Raw genomic sequence first — 17401 nt, 5'->3', positions numbered from 1 at the left:
GGCTTCCCTTCCTGCAAAGAGTCCTGGGAACTGTAGTTCAACCCCCACAATTCCCGGCACCTTTTACAAACTACAACTCCCAGGATTCTTGGGGGGGCAGGGCTATGTGCATAGCTGTCAAGTTCTCCCTTTTTTTAAGGGAAGTTCCCTTATGCTGAATAGGCTTCCTCGCGAGAAAAGGGGAAACTTGACAGCTATGACTATGTGCTTTAGATGCATTGTATGTAAGCAGCTTTTGACAGCCAGATGGTTAACCTTGATATTCATGGAATCATAGAATTGTATGGAAGCAGTGCCAGATTTACCTATAAGCTAAACAAGCTATAGCTTAGGGCCCCACTCTCTTGCCCCCCCCCTCATTAAAGGAAAAAACACCTGGATGTACATTTTCAAAATATAAGATAAAAACAAAAAAATAAAACCTACATAAAGCAACAGTGTTTTGTGCTGTGTAGGCTCCTGTGATGTAAGTCATGGCCCCCCCCCCTGCTAGCCGGCTCCCTAAAATATCACTGGTTTCCTCATTTCTCTCTAAATAAATAAATAAATAGGGTGCCTACATTCTGCATGGACTTTTCAACAATTCCTTTGAGAAAATACATATTTTGTTATGTGCAAATGACTTTAGATACCTATTAGGTCCATGAATGACCATATAGCATATATTCAACACAAAAAACAGTGACAATTTGTTGTTGACAAAGGACAGCTGGATGTATAAAGGACCCCATTACCTTCAGTAGGGACGCGGGTGGCGCTGTGGTCTAAACCACTGAACCTAGGGCTTGCCGATCGGAAGGTCGGCGGTTCGAGATGAGCGCCGCAACCCCAGAGTCGTCCGCGACTGGACCTAACGGTCAGGGGTCCCTTTACCTTTACAGTCATACCTCGGTTTAAGTACACCTCGGTTTGAATATTTTCAGTTTAAGTACTCTGCGGACCTGTCTGGAACAGATTAATCCACTTTCCATTACTTTCAATGGGAAAGTTGGCTTCGGGTTAAGTACGCTTCAGGTTAAGTACAGACTTCCAGAACCAACTGTGTTTGTAAACCAAGGTACCACAGTACTTTTATTACCTTCAGTAGTTTAGGGCCTCATCAAACCTAAATCCGGCTCTGTATGGAAGGGATCACAAGGGTCCTCTAGACCAATCCCCCTTTTTTGCCCAACTTGGTCCTCAAACCCACAACCTTGGGATTAAGAGCCTCGTGCTCTGCTGACTGAGCCGTTCCTTTAGTTTCCCTTAAAGGCTTTCCTGGGTGTTAAGCTGGCACAACCTGTGTGTTGTGATTTGTAACTCTCTAGGCATGAGAGCCACCAGCCAGCTCCACGAAGGAAGAAACCTCTTTGCCAAGCATGGATGCTGCAAAAGGCAAGTGCGGTCCGTCTACATTGGACACGGTGAGTCGTCCGGAAAGCGAGGTTCTCTTCCAGCTACTCTTTATTCTGGTTCCCTTCGCTTGTTTCATTTTAAACTTTAACATCCCACTTTTTCACCCTGCACTCCGGGGAGCCGTAGTTTGCGCCTAGCGAAACTACAGTTCCCAAATTTTTTTATGGAAAGAAGACTGTATGGACTTAAATGCATAGCATGGATTTGATCTCTGGCTTTAACACTGCTCGCAAGGCTTTGAGGTGGTCGCAACCAAGGAAACAGCCTTGAGAGAAAAATGAAAGTCTCTCCCCTTCCCAAGAAAATGAATGAACAAATGCCAACATTAATGAAAATATGGGGTGAATGAATGAATTAAAAATATGGGGAGGGGGAAAAAACCAGAACAGGCAAGGATCAGCCAAATATATTGCCCATCAAATGTTAATTATTACGAATTTAAAAATACAACGATTCATGAATCGGTGTCACTTTTAACGTGGTACAGTAGTTGAACGTGGAGGTGGGTTCAAATTCCCACTCTGCCCTTAAGCTTTGGCCAGCCACTCACTCTACGCCAGGGGTCAGCAACCTTTTTCAGCCGTGGGCCAGTCCACTGTCCCTCAGATCTTGTGGGGGGTCGGACTATATTTTTTTGGGGGGGGGGGAATGAACGAATTCCTATGCCCCACAAATAACCCAGAGATGCATTTTAAATAAAAGCACACATTCTACTCATGTAAAACACGCTGATTCCCGGACCGTTTGTTGAGAAGGCGATTGGGCCACATCCGGCCCCCGGCCCTTAGGTTGCCTACCCCTGCTCCACGCCTAACCTCCCTCACAGGGTTGTGGGAATTAACAAAGAAGGCGGAGAACTATGTAAACCACGTTGAGCTCCATAGAGGAAAATTTTGGGTGTAAATGCAATCAATTGATCGATGGACCAGTCAAATAAAATAAAACCACTGGTTTAGATGCATACAGACCATATGTACTGTAAACTGTTTCCCACTTATATAAACCACCTCCCCTTTTTTTCCTATGCTTTGTAGCAGGCTCCCCCCACCCCCACCCCACCCGCAGTCCTCTAGTCAGGGGAAGCTTACTTCTGGGAGCAAGCTTATACATTTATACTCGGAAGTAAGCCCCGCCAATTTCTCTGGGACATAATAATAATAATAATAATAATAATAATAATAATAATAATAATAATAATAATATTTATACCCCGCCCTTCCCAGTCAAGACCGGGCTCAGGGTGGCTAACAGCAAGAATATCAAAGCAAGCATAAAAAAACAATTCAATTAAAATGCAGATTAAATACAACGTTAAAATTAGGAATCTACCAGTGCATTTAAATATCTGTAGGATAAAGCCTTAGGGGAGGGTAACACTGGGGTCAGACTGACTTACTCAAAGGTAAGTGCGCATAGGATCGCAGCCTTGAACGATGGCACATGTAATATTTCAATCGCATCTCTTATACTCCGGCGCTTTAAATATGTGTGATATTCCATTTGCTTGTCTGTTCCTGTACAGTATTTTCGTTTAAAATAAATGGAAGAAGAGCAAAAGAGGAGTCAAATGCAGAGGCCCATAGAGTGCTTGGAAGAATTTTCTTTTTAAAAAATTATAATTATTATAATAGCAATAAAGTCTGAATCTCGACCTTTTTAAGCCTTCGACCTTCCTTATCCAGAACCAGTAGAAACATATCATGTATAAAGGTCAGAGCCCCCAGCTGTTGCTTTGACATTTGCATTGCAGATGTCAGAAATGCAAAAAAACAAACAAAAAAACCTGGAAAAACACCAACCCCTCCAGGTCTTAAGAACCAGGTGTGAATTCAGACTCATTGGGTTTGTTTGTGGGGGTTTTGAGGCGGGAGCAATCTTTGCATTCCCCTCATCCTATATTTGTACATTTGGTTCTCCTGCCCAAATGCAGGACCTTACCTTTGTCCCTGCTGAAATTCATTTTGCCAGCCTGTGCCGAGGTCCCCGATCTGTTAATAAATCAATAGAAACTTTATCCGCCTCAGCCAATAGCCATAGCAACAAGAGAACATTATAATATACATGGAAGAAAATGGGAATTAAATATAAAAACAGTTTAGGGTCCTGAGTCGACACTCAGATAATGGACCGTCTTCTCTGATCTGTTAAGGTCATCTTAACAGAAGTTTCATCCAGTTCAGGAATTGATCAGGGATGGGCTGTCATTCTTTTATGCCAGTGATGGCCAAACTTGGCCCTCCAGCTGTTTTGGGACTACAACTCCCACCATCCCTAGCTTACAGGACCAGTGGCTAGGGATGAAGGGAGTTGTAGTCCCAAAACAGCTGGAGGGCCAAGTTTGGGCATCACCGCTCTATGGCCATCGGGGATGTTGTGTTTCTTTGCCACCAGAAGGTGGAGCTAGTCCAAAAGATAAGGGCAGCCTTTGTACCTGTGTCTCCCTGCAGCCAAGATTTAACTTCTACTTCTTTGGCAATCTCTCGTAGCCAAGTAAGATTGTCTTCCATGAACACGGTCTTAACAATGAGTCCGTAAGTGACTGCAGAGGCCAAATCTGGATCCCCACGTCCTTCCACAGTGGGGACATAGGTTTCTGGGTGGGAGTTGATCACGGTGTGGATTTGTCAAGCATGCCTCCCTCTTAGCACCTTTCTCCTTTGTGTCCTGAGTTCGAGTGTCTTCAAAGCCCATGACACCTTTGGTAAAGGCTGTTCTCCAACTGGAGCGCTCACACAGGCCAGTGTTTCCCAGTTGTCGGTGCTTATGCTACATTTTTAAAGGTTTGCCTTGAGTGAGAGAGACTTTAAACCTCTTTTGTTGACCATCAGCCATTACGCTTTCTATTTTGAAGTTCAGAATAGAGTAGTTGCTTTGGAAGACAATAATTAGGCATCCGAACAATACGGCCAGTCCAACGAAGTTGATGTTGAAGAACCATTGCTTCCACACTGGTGGTCTTTGCTTCTTCTTCTTACCGGTGCCTACGGTGGTCAGGCTATCCCTGTTGAGAAATGGCCGTAGAATCATAGAATCGTAGAGTTGGAAGAGACCACAAGGGCCATCCAGTCCAACCCGCTGCTGAGCAGGAAACACCATCAAAGCATTCTTGACATATGTCTGTCAAGCCTCTGCTTAAAGACCTCCAAAGAAGGAGACTCCACCACACTCCTTGGTAGCAAATTCCACTGCCAAACAGCTCTTACTGTCAGGAAGTTCTTCCTAATGTTTAATGTAGCTGGCCAAAGCTGGTCAAAGGCACTCTTTGCCATGGAGAACCCTTAGGCCTCTAGGGCCAGATTTATGTATAAGCTAATGTCTAGGTGGAATCCTTCTTTCTTGTACTGTAGTTTGAATCCAAGATACAAACATCACAAGGGATTGTTGCCTTAGGAGAGCGAGAAAAATTCTCAGGGACGATTCAAACACCGGGCAGCACCTCTTTAATCTTCTACCCTTGGGCAGGAGATATAAAAGTATATAGAAGATTAAAGAGGTGCTGCCTGGGGTTTGAATCGTCCCTGAGAATTTTTCTTGCTCTCCTAAGGCAACGATACCTTGCGATGTCATCTAGTGGGCTCAGGGGACAGCCCATGATATCGTGCGCCAGGTTCACCACCCTCGGTAAAGACTTTCTGTCCGTGGCTGTCAAGCCAACGTACCACACTGTGTTACAATAAGAGAGGACATTCATAGAGGTAGAAGGAGGTCATCAATTGTTGTTTAACATTGTTCTTCCGCAAGACCCTGAGGAAATGGAGTCTCTTTTGGGTTTTCCTAACCACCTGAGTTATATTGTTTTTTCCAAGTGAGGTCTTCACTGTATCTCCAAGAAAAGCTCTTGGGGAAACCTCCAATGACTGGACAATTGGGACAATCTCCTTACCAGCAGACATTTTGCTTTGCAATGCCTCCCCGGCTGAGTTCTGCACACACTTAGGGTGTATATTGCTGGAGTTTAGCAAACAACAACAAAAAAAAACCCTCAATATTTTATGTAGAATATATACCATGGGGTTGCGGTGCTCATCTCGCTTTCAGGCCGAGGGAGCCGGCGTTTGTCCACAAAGAGCTGCCCAGGTCATGTGGCCAGCAGGACTAAACCACTTCTGGTGCAACAGGACACCGTGACAGAAACCAGAGCGCATGGAAACTCTGTTTACCTTCCTATTTATCTACTTGCACTTTGGGGCGTGCTTTCGAACTGCTAGGTTGGCAGGAGCTGGGACTGAGCAATGGGAGCTCACTCCTTCGCGGGGATTCGAACCGCCGACCTTCTGATCGGCAAGCCCAAGAGGCTCAGTGGTTTAGACCACAGTGACAGCGCCACCCTTCAGGGGTGACTCATTTCACTGCCTCCCACTGACGCTCCACTGAACCTTGCTTTCTGGGATCGCATGGCTGCTGCTTCCAGATTCTGGCATGATCTCACCGGATCCCAGAAGCCATAGCTTCTTCTCCTTGCTTCTATTCCATTATTATTATTGTTGTTGTTGTTTAGTCGTTTAGTCGTGTCCGACTCTTCGTGACCCCATGGACCAGAGCATGCCAGGCACTCCTGTCTTGCACTGCCTCCCTCAGTTTGGTCAAACTCATGTTGGTAGCTTCGAGAACACTGTCCAACCATCCCGTCCTCTGTCGTCCCCTTCTCCTTGTGCCCTCCATCTTTCCCAACACCAGGGTCTTTTCCAGGGAGTCTTCTCTTCTCATGAGGTGGCCAAAGTATTGGAGCCTCAGCTTCACGATCTGTCCTTCCAGGGAGCACTCAGGGCTGATTTCCTTCAGAATGGATAGGTTTGATCTTCTTGCAGTCCATGGGACTCTCAAGAGTCTCCTCCAGCACCATAATTCAAAAGCATCAATTCCATTATTATTGTTATTGTTATTGTTATTATTGTTATTATACCCCAACCATCTGACTGGGTTGCCCCAGCCACTCTGGGCGACTTCAAACGTACAAAAACATAACAAAACATTAAACATTGGGCCAGGGGCCTTCTGAGTCTGGAGCATGGGAAGTTGATAAATTTGTATAATTTGGCAGAAGATTTGGGAAAATGTTTAATTGATGTTTTTATAATTTGTATAATTGGAAGATGGATTAGGTATTTTAAATTAGAAAATCTAATAAAAATGTTTATTAAAGAAAAGGAAAATAGGGGCACTTGGAGGGTCTGAACCAAGCCACGGCTTCCTGAGTTAGTGAGTTCTGTAGTTCAACTGAGTGCTGCGTCAATACCCATATTGCGCCTATTAAACGACGGTCAAACTATAGTTCCCAGGTTTCTTTGGGGAAGAAATGCGCTTTGGTTGAAAGACAAGGTTAAAATAAAAGATGTACAACAAATAAAAAATAGTTTAAAACAAAAACAAAAAACCAAGCATTCAGACATTTCACCTAAGACCAGTTTGTGACGACTATTCACCATTCCTTTCACTGTCAGCTGTGTTAATAGGGTGTGAAACCAGGACCAGGTATTAGATTAGCAAACCGGTGGGAGACCTAATCTGTAGAGTGTCAAATAGACAAAAGGATCAGATGGGGGGGGGCTGGGGAGCAGAGATGAGCTTGCAAGGACATCTCTGAATAAAGGTTTTCTTGCTTCCAAGGCTGCTCTTTCAGTTTGTTGTGAAGGAGGTGGAAAAAAAAAACGGCTAAGGAATGTGCAGTTTTCTTCCTAATTTTTATGGGGTTTTTTTTGTTTACAAATCTGACCAAGTAATTAAGGGGAAGGGTGGAAGCAATTCAGGGCAGCGCTATAAAACAATGTTCCGAAATGCCGTTAATGTGTGGCTTTGCTTTCTGCTGAAAATACGGATTTTTAAAAAGAGCTCGCAACTGCTGGAGCGAGGCCACCAGATGTTAGCACAGAAAATAAACTGCGCTGGAGTCTTTGGAAGATAGGTGGTGTGTGTGTGTGTGTGTGTGTGTGTGTGTGTGTGTGTCTGGGAGATAGGCAAGTCACTTGTTCTGGATGGGGCTGTACCTCCTCTGAAGGACCTGGTGTGTAGCTTGGCGGGGGGGGGCATTCTTTCATAGAATCATAAACTTGTAGAGTTGGAAGGGACCCGAGGGTCATCTAGTCCAACCCCCCGCAAATGCAGGAATCCTGCCTGCAGGTGTTTCTGGGTTGTCTCATATCACCCACCTTCTGGTTAACAGCCGATACATCTTTGCTGCTAGAGGCCTAAGGGTTCTCCATGGCAAAGAGTGCCTTTGACCAGCTTTGGCAAGCTACATTAAACATTAGGAAGAACTTCCTGACAGTAAGAGCTGTTTGGCAGTGGAATTTGCTACCAAGGAGTGTGGTGGAGTCTCCTTCTTTGGAGGTCTTTAAGCAGAGGCTTGACAGGCATCTGTCAAGAATGCTTTGGTGGTGTTTCCTGCTTGGCAGGGGGTTGGACTGGATGGCCCTTGTGGTCTCTTCCAACCCTATGATTCTATGATTCTATAATCAGTCGTACCAACAGGCTAAAAAACAGTTTCTATCCGTGGGCTGTTAGACTGCTGAACGGAAAATAATTTAGTGCAACTGCCTTTTGAGGTTGTTGTGCGACAAGCACACAGAGTGCAATGAGATTGAGTGTTTGGGGGGTGGGGAGGGAGGCTCGGTTAATTTCATAGTTCACAGGTTGTACATTGACAATAAAGGTATTATTATTATTATACAAACATCCTTTCCTTTGTTTTTCTACCCAGATCTCTCTGGCAGCCCGGTGAGCTTCGACCTGGGCACCTGCCAGGCGCACTGTGGTGTTACTCCAAGAAAGCGCGCATCAGGTTTCGCCGGCATCTCCCGACAAACCTCCATGCTGGACTTCCTCAAAGCCAAAAGGGTACGGGTACGGGGTCTGTTTTTTATTTTAAGAGCACAGGAAGCCAGTGGACACTGGTCCCTGGCTGACCATTTTCCTCCTCCTCAGTGGAATTCTAGCAACTAAAGAAACTAAAGGAGAATATCAGGGCAGGGGCGTGATCCTCGCTGATACTCGACAGCTGTGTAAACGCCATACATTTGAAGCACATCAAAGAACCCTGAGAACTGTAGTTTGTTGGAAGAGAGCTGGGACTGACCCTAAACCTCCACTGCCTTGCGGAATATCTTCTTCTTCTTCTTCTTCTTCTTCTTCTTCTTCTTCTTCTTCTTCTTCTTCTTCTTCTTCTTCTTCTTCTTCTTCTTCTTCTTCTTCTTCTTCTTCTTCTTCTCCTCCTCCTCCTCCTCCTCCTCCTCCTCCTCCTCCTCCTCCTCTTCTTCTTCTTCTTCTTCTTCTTCTTCTTCTTCTTCTTCTTCTTCTTCTTCTTCTTCTTCTTCTTCTTCTTCTTCCTCATTTGGTTTCTCAAACTAAAGTTTTACAATCACATATCCAACATACAACATAAAAAACAAGGTTCTATAGACTCTCCTGGACTTCGCTCGTCCCCTTTGTGGGTCCTATTGTTTTGCCATTTCCTCCTGCATCTTTTACAATACAATCCAAATCTTCTACGTCTCCGTTATGTCCAAAATTCACCATTGAACTACAAGTGTTATTCCAATCCTATTAATGATTTTAACTGTTTACAATGGTTTTTAAGGTCACTATAAATTTCCCCCTGATTAAAATTTTGGTCTTCCCGATTTCTGATTCTTCCGGTCATTTTTTGCCATTTTGGAATAAGTCCATCAACTTGATCTGCCATTCTTCTCTGGTTGGGACTTTATCTTCTTTCCATCTCCGGGCCAATAACATTTGCACAGCCGTGGTCACATACACAAATAATCTTTTCTGCTCCCTTGGGATTTCGGCACCTGGGATTCCTAAAAGAAAGGCCTCAGGTTTTTAAGAAAAAGGTTTTTTTTCCAGTTCATTATATATCATTTCCCAAAATTCTTTTAGTACCTTACACGTCCACCACATATGATTAAAAGTTGTCTTCTTTTTCCTTACATTTCCAACATGTATTTGACCCTGTATTATACCTGTTTGCTAGTTTACTGGGTGTTAAATATGGTACATCATTTTCACATAGTTTTCTTTCAACGTATTGTTGTCGTTTAGTCGTTTAGTCGTGTCCGACTCTTCGTGACCCCATGGACCATAGCACGCCAGGCACTCCTGTCTTGCACTGCCTCCCGCAGTTTGGTCAAACTCATGTTCGTAGCTTCGAGAACACTGTCCAACCATCTTGTCCTCTGACGTCCCCTTCTCCTAGTGCCCTCCATCTTTCCCAACATCAGGGTCTTTTCCAGGGAGTCTTCTCTTCTCATGAGGTGGCCAAAGTATTGGAGCCTCAGCTTCACGATCTGTCCTTCCAGTGAGCACTCAGGGCTGATTTCCTTCAGAATGGAGAGGTTTGATCTTTTTGTAGTCCATGGGACTCTCAAGAGTCTCCTCCTGCGCCATAATTCAAAAGCATCAATTCTTCAGCGATCAGCCTTCTTTATGGTCCAGTATAACATGCTGTAAATTTTAAATCCCAATTCTATAATTTCTCCCCTGCTGTTAATTGCATATAATACCCAAAAAGCTTAGCTTTCCCCCCCTTTCTTCTTCTTACTCTTCCTTCCAGCTACAGGAGAGGCTCCCCAGCTCTCTCGCAGGATCCGAACCCTCCACCAGGTTGGAGCATTCCTGCCCGGCGAATTACCGCTGCGAGCCCAGCAGCATCCGGGTGCAGGAGTTCCTGCTTCTGGAAGGCGTTCGACAGGTGGAGGTCATTGAGAGCTGCCAGTGCAACGCTAGCCCATCAGAATGTCTCCGGCTGCCGTCTCTGAAAACCTTCTTCCCAGACTCCCCTCTGGAACAGACATTGGACGTCGGCAGGTGTTCCAATCCAGAACAGCCCAAAGGTAATGTGAGGCAAAGGTATTGTGGATTGGAGCTCCGGGACCCTTTTCAGAGCAGGAGCAATTGATGTCATCTGCCGGGGAAATCGATAGGGCATAATAATAATAATAATAATAATAATAATAATAATAATAATAATAATAATTTCTTATTTATACGCCGCCCATCTGGCTGGGTTTCCCCAGCCACTCTGGGCGGCTCCCAACAGAATATTAAAAACACAATAAAACATCAAACATTAAAAACTTTCCTGAACAGGGCTGCCTTCAGGTGTCAGATAGTTGTTTATTTCCTTGACACCTGCTGCCTACATTTTGCATGGACTGGTTGCAGGGCAACATGTGCAAATGGCTTTAGATACCTATTAGGTCCATAAATTACCATAGAGCATATATATTCAATACAAAAAACAGCGACAATTTGTTGTTGACAATGGACAATGAAGGTTAAGGGGTGATAAGATAGCCATGTTCAAATATATAAAAGGATGTCATATAGAGGAGGGAGAAAGGTTGTTTTCTGCTGCTCCAGAGAAGCGGACACGGAGCAAGGGATTCAAACTACAAGAAAGAAGATTCCACCTAAACATTAGGAAGAACTTCCTGACAGTAAGAGCTGTTCGGCAGTGGAATTTGCTACCAAGGAGTGTGGTGGAGTCTCCTTCTTTGGAGGTCTTTAAGCAGAGGCTTGACAGGCATATGTCAAGAATGCTTTGATGGTGTTTCCTGCTTGGCAGGGGGTTGGACTGGATGGCCCTTGTGGTCTCTTCCAACTCGATGATTCTATGATTCTATGACAGTTGGACATATAAAGGGCCCCATTACCTTCATCAAACCTAAATCTGGCCCTAAACCTGAAGGAAAGAAAGCTCAAGAAACACAGTCGAAATGAACTTTATTTCCTTCAGGTTTAGGGCCAGATTTAGGTTTGATGAGGCCCTAAGCTACTGAAGGTAATGGGGCCCTTTATATGTCCTGCTGTCCTTTGTCAACAACAATTTGTCGCTGTTTTTTGTGTTGAATATATGCTTTATGGTAATTTATGGACCTAATAAGTACCTAAAGCCATTTGCACATAACAAAATATGTACTTTATCAAAGTAATTGATATAGAAATGATCAAACCAGTGATATTTCAGGGAGCAGGCTAGCAGGCGGGGCCCATGACTTACATCCTAGAAGCCTACACAACACAAAAACACTATTGCTGTATATAGGTTTTGTTTTATTTGCTTTTTATATTATATTTTGGAAATGTACATACAGTTTTTCTCCCCTTTAATTTTTTTGGGGGCCCCCAAGAGCGTGGGGCCCTAAGCCAGGCATCCCCAAACTGCGGCCCTCCAGATGTTTTGGCCTACAACTCCCATGATCCCTAGCTAACAGGACCACCAGTGGTCGGGGAAGATGGGAATTGTAGTCCAAAACATCTGGAGGGCCGAAGTTTGGGGGTGCCTGCCCTAAGCTACAGCTTGCTTAGCTTATACATAAATCTGGCCCTGTTTGTAATGGTGGGAACCCTCCTTTCCCCCCCAGAGGGGCTTTTCTGCCTGCCTACGGATTTCGACTCCGTTCTGATGAAGACCCCAAATGGGCACCGTGCGGTCCAGATCCTAGGGAGCTGCCAGCTGAGGGAGCCCTGTTACCGGGTCTCCCACGTGGAATCCTACTATGAAGTGGTGCTCAACTCTGCGGGAGAAAAGCTGGAGCTGATTAAGGTGCGGGTGCCACTTCTTCCTGCTTCCGTTGCAAAGCCCGCTCACGTTTATTGGGTGGACTCCCAACTCCCATCAGCTCCCATCAGCTAACCAAGATGATAAAGGAAAGCAAGTCTCCTCCTCTCTAGGCTAAACCTATCCAACTCCCTCAACCGTTCCTCATCAGGCTTGCTTTCCAGACCCTAAATCATCTCAGACACCCACCTCTGCACACCTTCCAGCTTGTCAACATCCTTCTTAAATTGTGGTGCCCAGAATTGGACACAGTATTCCAGGTGTGGTTTGACCAAGGCAAAAGAACAGCCCTTAAGATATTTGAAGATGGCTCTCATATCTCCTCTCAGTCTCCTGTTTTCCAGGCTAAACATACCCAGCTCCTTCAACCGTTCCTCATCAGGCTTGGTTTCCAGACCCTTGACTGGTTGAAGGTTGAAGGAGCTGGGTATGTTTAGCCTGGAAAACAGTAGACTGAGAGGAGATATGAGAGCCATCTTCAAATATCTTGGTCGCCCTCCTCTGCACACCTTCCAGCTTGTCAATATCCCTCTTAAACAGGGGAGCTCAGAATAGAGTGGGATACTATTACTTCCCTTGATTTGGACGCCATGCTAGCATAGAATTGCATTCGCCTTTTTTGCCGCTGCATCTTGCTGTTGGCTCACGTTAAGCTCACGGTTGACTAAAACCCCTAGATCATTTTTGCACGTCCTGCTGTCAAGCCAGGTGCCTCCCCCCCAACATCCTATTATTGTGCATCTGTTTATTTTTAAGTGCGGGACCTTACATTTGTCCCTGTTGAAATTCATTTTTGTTCGTCTGGGCCCAATCCCCCAACCTGCTAAAGTCAGCTTGTATCTGGATTTTATCTTCTGAGCTACCCCTCCCAGTTTGGTGTTAGTACGTGCTCAACTTTTAAGGGCTCTCCTTTTCTGTGTGCTGTTTTCTGCAGCGATAAAACTCCAAAATAATAACTTCTCTGGGAATATGATGTTTGGCTAAATGTGCCCCCCCCCCCCCGGTTTCCTGTTGCAAAGACAAGCTGTGTTTGCCTTCTTCATTTTGTGTGTGTGTGTGGGGGGGTGTTTCCTAGAAGGTGTATTTGTGAATTACACATATCCTTTTGAATTCCCACCATCCTGCCAAGACAGTGGGAGACTGGCAAGTGATTTCCCCTTCTTCTTTTGTGTTTCAAATCTTCCAGGAAATTGATGTGGGAAGGTGCTTAGGCCAATGTCCCCCTGGAAGCCCCTGCCTGCTAAGGTAAGCACAGCTGCCCCAAAAGGTGTGAGCACAGGTGCTAGCTGCACATCCAAAAAAAACACACATGACAATTGCAGTTCTAAATGCATGCCCACAAAGTGCTCTAAGGGGAGGGTGTGCACTGTGCAAGCATAGGAGATCACACACACACACACACACAATGGCAACAACTGAGAGCTGAATCCAAATAGATTGTTCCTGTTAATTTCCCCACTGATTGACAGCAGCCGGTTTATTGCCTGTGGATTGGGTGACAGACTGGGGGGAAAGAGATGCCCCAGGGAGGTTTCTAGAGTTGCAAAGTGGGTCATTCACCCAGGCTCCCCCCCCCCACAAAATGCTGGGCTCATCCACACTTGTGCTTGCTGGGGATTATGAACTATGAACCCCAACATTGGGAACACCCCTCCAAACCTGTGCCAAAGATTTGTATATAATTATAAAGTACATAAAAAAGTTACATAATTATATGTGCGCTAAACATGGTGATCTTGGAACCTTGAACATAAGAAGAAGAGCCTGCTGGATGAGACCAATGGCCCATCAAAGTCCAGCATCCTTATCTCACAGCGGCCAACCAAGATGATCTCTCCCTCCTCTGCTCTCCAGCATTTGGTAACCAGAAGCATTGCTATCTTTGACCCTGGCCCAGAAGAGTAGGGACAACCGCTGCAAGCTTTTGACAACAGCAGCAGCAGCAGCAGTAACAACAATTTATTATTTATACCCCGCCCTTCTGCCTGGGCTTCCCCAGCCACTCTGGGCAGCTCCCAACAAAATTATTAATAATAATAATAATAATAATAATAATAATAATAATAATAATAATGTGATAAAACACCAGACATCAAAACTTCCCTCAACAGGGCTGCCTTCAGATGTCTTCTAAAAGTCAGATAATTGTTTATTTCCTTGACATAGGGTGGGAGGGTGCTCCACAGGACGGGGGCCACCACTGAGAAGGCCCTCTGCCTGGTTCCCTGCAACCTCCCTTCTTGCTGGGAGGGAACCGCCAGACGGCCCTTGGAGCTGGACCTCAGTGTCTGGGCTGGACGATGGGGGTGGAGACGCTCCTTCAGGCATACTGGGCCGAGGCCGTTTAAGGCTTTAAAGGTGAGCACCAACACTTTGAATTGTGCTCGGAAACGTACTGGGAGCCAATGTAGGTCTTTCAGGACTGGTGCTATATGGTCACGGCGGCTGCTCCCAGTCACCAGTCTAGCTGCCACATTCTGGATTCGTTGTAGTTTCTGGGTCACCTTCAAAGGTAGCCCCACGTAGAGCGCATTGCAGTAGTCCAAGCGGGAGATATCTAGAGCATGCACCAGGGAGGGTCTCAGCCTGTGTACCAGATGGAGCCAGCAAGTTGCATGCCGGGGATCGCCTGTCTCCCCCCAGCAGTCTGGACTTGGTGTTTTGCACCAGCGGGAGCCTCAACCCATGTAGAGTTGCAGTCTTACAACACCTGGAAGGAGCCAGGTTGGTATAACAGGATGCCCTAGCCTGGCGTTGGCTCTCACTGCCCACTGCTTTGTTTATCAACACAGGGACCCGCATAGCGAAGGCAAGTGCCTTGTCTGGGGCGAAGATATCTCCAGCTCCTGCATTCCTCACCAATACGAGACAAATACCTTCCGGAGCCGAAGCGGGGAGCTGCGCACCGTCTTTGCCATCCAAGCTTGCAAATGCGGGGTCCTAAAGGGTTTGGAGCAGGCGCCCCCCAAAACACGAAGTTTCATTTAACAAGCCAAAGGGAGGAGGATTCTGCTTGCCAGCGTCTCCCCCAGATGTACGTAGTTTGTCAAGAGGTGGCGAATATATGAATAAATGTGGGGGTTTTTTGGGGGGGGGACGTTTCAGTTATTTCAACCTTCAAGACTTGATAGTGCACCTGCTTATAAGCAGCTAGAACAGGCATCCCCAAACTTCGGCCCTCCAGATGTTTTGGACTACAATTCCCATCATCCCTGACCACTGGTCCTGTTAGCTAGGGATCATGGGAGTTGTAGGCCAAAACATCTGGAGGGCCGCAGCTTGGGGGTGCCTGAGCTAGAATGACCATTGCACATTTTGGGGAGAAGTTTAGACAGGGCCAAGCTTACTGCTTGGGATATTGTCCTGCTGGGAAAATTAATAAGGGAAAAGGATGGTTTAGGACCTGCTTGGGCTTACTTTATTTCCTCTGTAAGCAAGGAGGGACATGACCAAGGACGTTCCCCCCCCCCCAACCTATGATCAAATATGCCTGAAATAGTGACTCAGGGCATATTAATGCTTTAATAACTTTCCTTTGGTATAACTGGGTCCATATTTTGTACTCCTTCATTGTTTAACCATTATGCCTATGTTATAGTTATACCTGCCAGACATTCATATGCTTGTGGTTTATTTATTTTGGTTTTATTTTATGCCAGCGTTTGTCCGACAGCGGTCTATAGCTGCATGTGGACTGTGTGTCTCTTGTCCCCAGATCCCTTGTTTGAGAACACTGTGTCTTGCAGAAATATCTTACAATAAACTTTTCCTGAGTTTGCAAAGTCTGTGTCACCAGAAGCAAACCCATCCATTGGATCCACATTAAGTGAAGCTTGAAATCAATGGGACTCCATGAATATTACCAAGGATCTGAGTCTTTTTCTAAAGGGTAGAAAATAAAGCCATTACTGCTTTCGCTGTTCCACTATACACAGACATACACTTACCAGGGAGATCGTTTTCCAAAATATTTTTAAATTAGCAGGGCAAACCTTTGCATGTCTACTTGGAAATAAGTCCTTCTGAGTTCAGGTGAAGGCATTCAAGTCAAGTCAAGTCAAGTCAAGGTTTATTACGGCAAACAGCCAGCATATTAAACCAGAAATTCTGCATGATTCTCTACATGAACAATAAAAGCAACTGATATGGGGTTTTAACAGTCAATATACAATACTTAAAATACAGGTCCAGCGGAATAAAACACCATAAAAGAATAAGGAATTTAACTAAGAACTGTAGCCGCATTCAGGCCTTGCTGCCTGGGCATCCCAGCGCAGTACATTTCTATTCTGTACTAAGCCTCAGCGAGTTCAGAAACACAGCCTTATAGACCCTTTAAAAACCTGGCGAGAAGCAAGTTTGTTGAAGCAGGCCAAAGATCCACCCATATTTCCCACAGTGGCCCAACCAAACGCTTTCCAGGAAACCCACCAGCAGAGCCTGAAGGCGATATCCCAGCGCCCTTGTAGGTATGTGCTTGCGAAAGGTAGACTGCCCCTGGCAACAGAGGCTCCATTCAGTGATGCCAAGTGAAGCTGTCAGGTGAGACCCTCCCCCTTCAAGTGCTCCCTCTGAGATGGTAGAGAGCGAAAGGCTCGATGGTACATAGTGATGACTTTTTTACAACCTCATTTCCCTGTATCATAATTTGATGAGCTTTCATTAAAGATTAGATAAAATCTTACTTTCAAAGAGATTTTATTTTAAAAAAACCTCACGCACAAAATGATTTTAAAAAATTTATTTACAGTATCAGTTTATTGACCATTTTTGAAGTCACTGTAAGCAGATATAAAATCGAACCCAAGCTTTAGAGTCACATATATACAACATTATATAGGGTCATCAAACACACGGGGGAAGCTTTTTTTAGCTGCAGTAACAGTATACACGCCGCTAGAGGACGATGTTTTGCTACCTCTCCTGTAGGTTCTTTTCCCAGCATGTCCGGCAGGGTCTGCTGGCTGAGTTTTGAGGTCCCAAAAAGGGGTTTTTACCTTGCGCAGGTGTGACATTTGTATACCCTATGTTGCTAAGAACACTCCCCATTGTGGAATGTGGTGTTGTGTCCAAATTTGATACGAAATATATATAGAATTGTTAATGCAATTTTATGAAATGGTAAAACGGCATACAAAAAAATTAAAAACGGTTTGTGCGTAACCTTTTTTTAAATATTTCAATGGAATATACCTCATTTTAGTCATTAATAGACAAAAGTTCATCCATTTGTGCTACAGGAAATAATTTTTGAGAGAAAAAATGAAAAAGTCATCACCCTATACCAGGGGTCCCCAAACTTACCCAGCTTCAGACTGGATGCCCGCCATGCCGATTGCGTGGTGGGCTGGAGGGTGGGGGAGCATGCGCTATTTCTGGCACACTCCTGACCCGGAAAGCACCGGAAATAGCTTGTGCGCATGTGCAGAAGCCTCCCCCGACCCAGAA

General features: G+C 45.2%; 1 protein-coding gene across 1 annotated transcript; it reads left to right on the top strand.

Annotated features, from left to right (window-relative positions):
* The first annotated feature begins 1232 nt into the window (after nucleotides 1-1232).
* Nucleotides 1233-15731, top strand: LOC118086062 (uncharacterized). The gene is made up of 6 exons (XM_088672967.1): nucleotides 1233-1403; nucleotides 8093-8229; nucleotides 9944-10223; nucleotides 11757-11938; nucleotides 13140-13198; nucleotides 14746-15731. Exons 1-6 carry the CDS (start codon nucleotides 1310-1312, stop codon nucleotides 14939-14941), a joined length of 948 nt encoding a protein of 315 aa, XP_088529093.1. The 5' UTR covers nucleotides 1233-1309; the 3' UTR covers nucleotides 14942-15731.
* Nucleotides 15732-17401: the final 1670 nt, after the last annotated feature.

This window comes from Zootoca vivipara, chromosome 6, assembly GCF_965207765.1.
Source record: "Zootoca vivipara chromosome 6, rZooViv2.hap1.1, whole genome shotgun sequence".
Lineage (NCBI taxonomy): Eukaryota > Metazoa > Chordata > Lepidosauria > Squamata > Lacertidae > Zootoca > Zootoca vivipara.
This window is presented reverse-complemented; position numbering and strand designations above follow the sequence as displayed.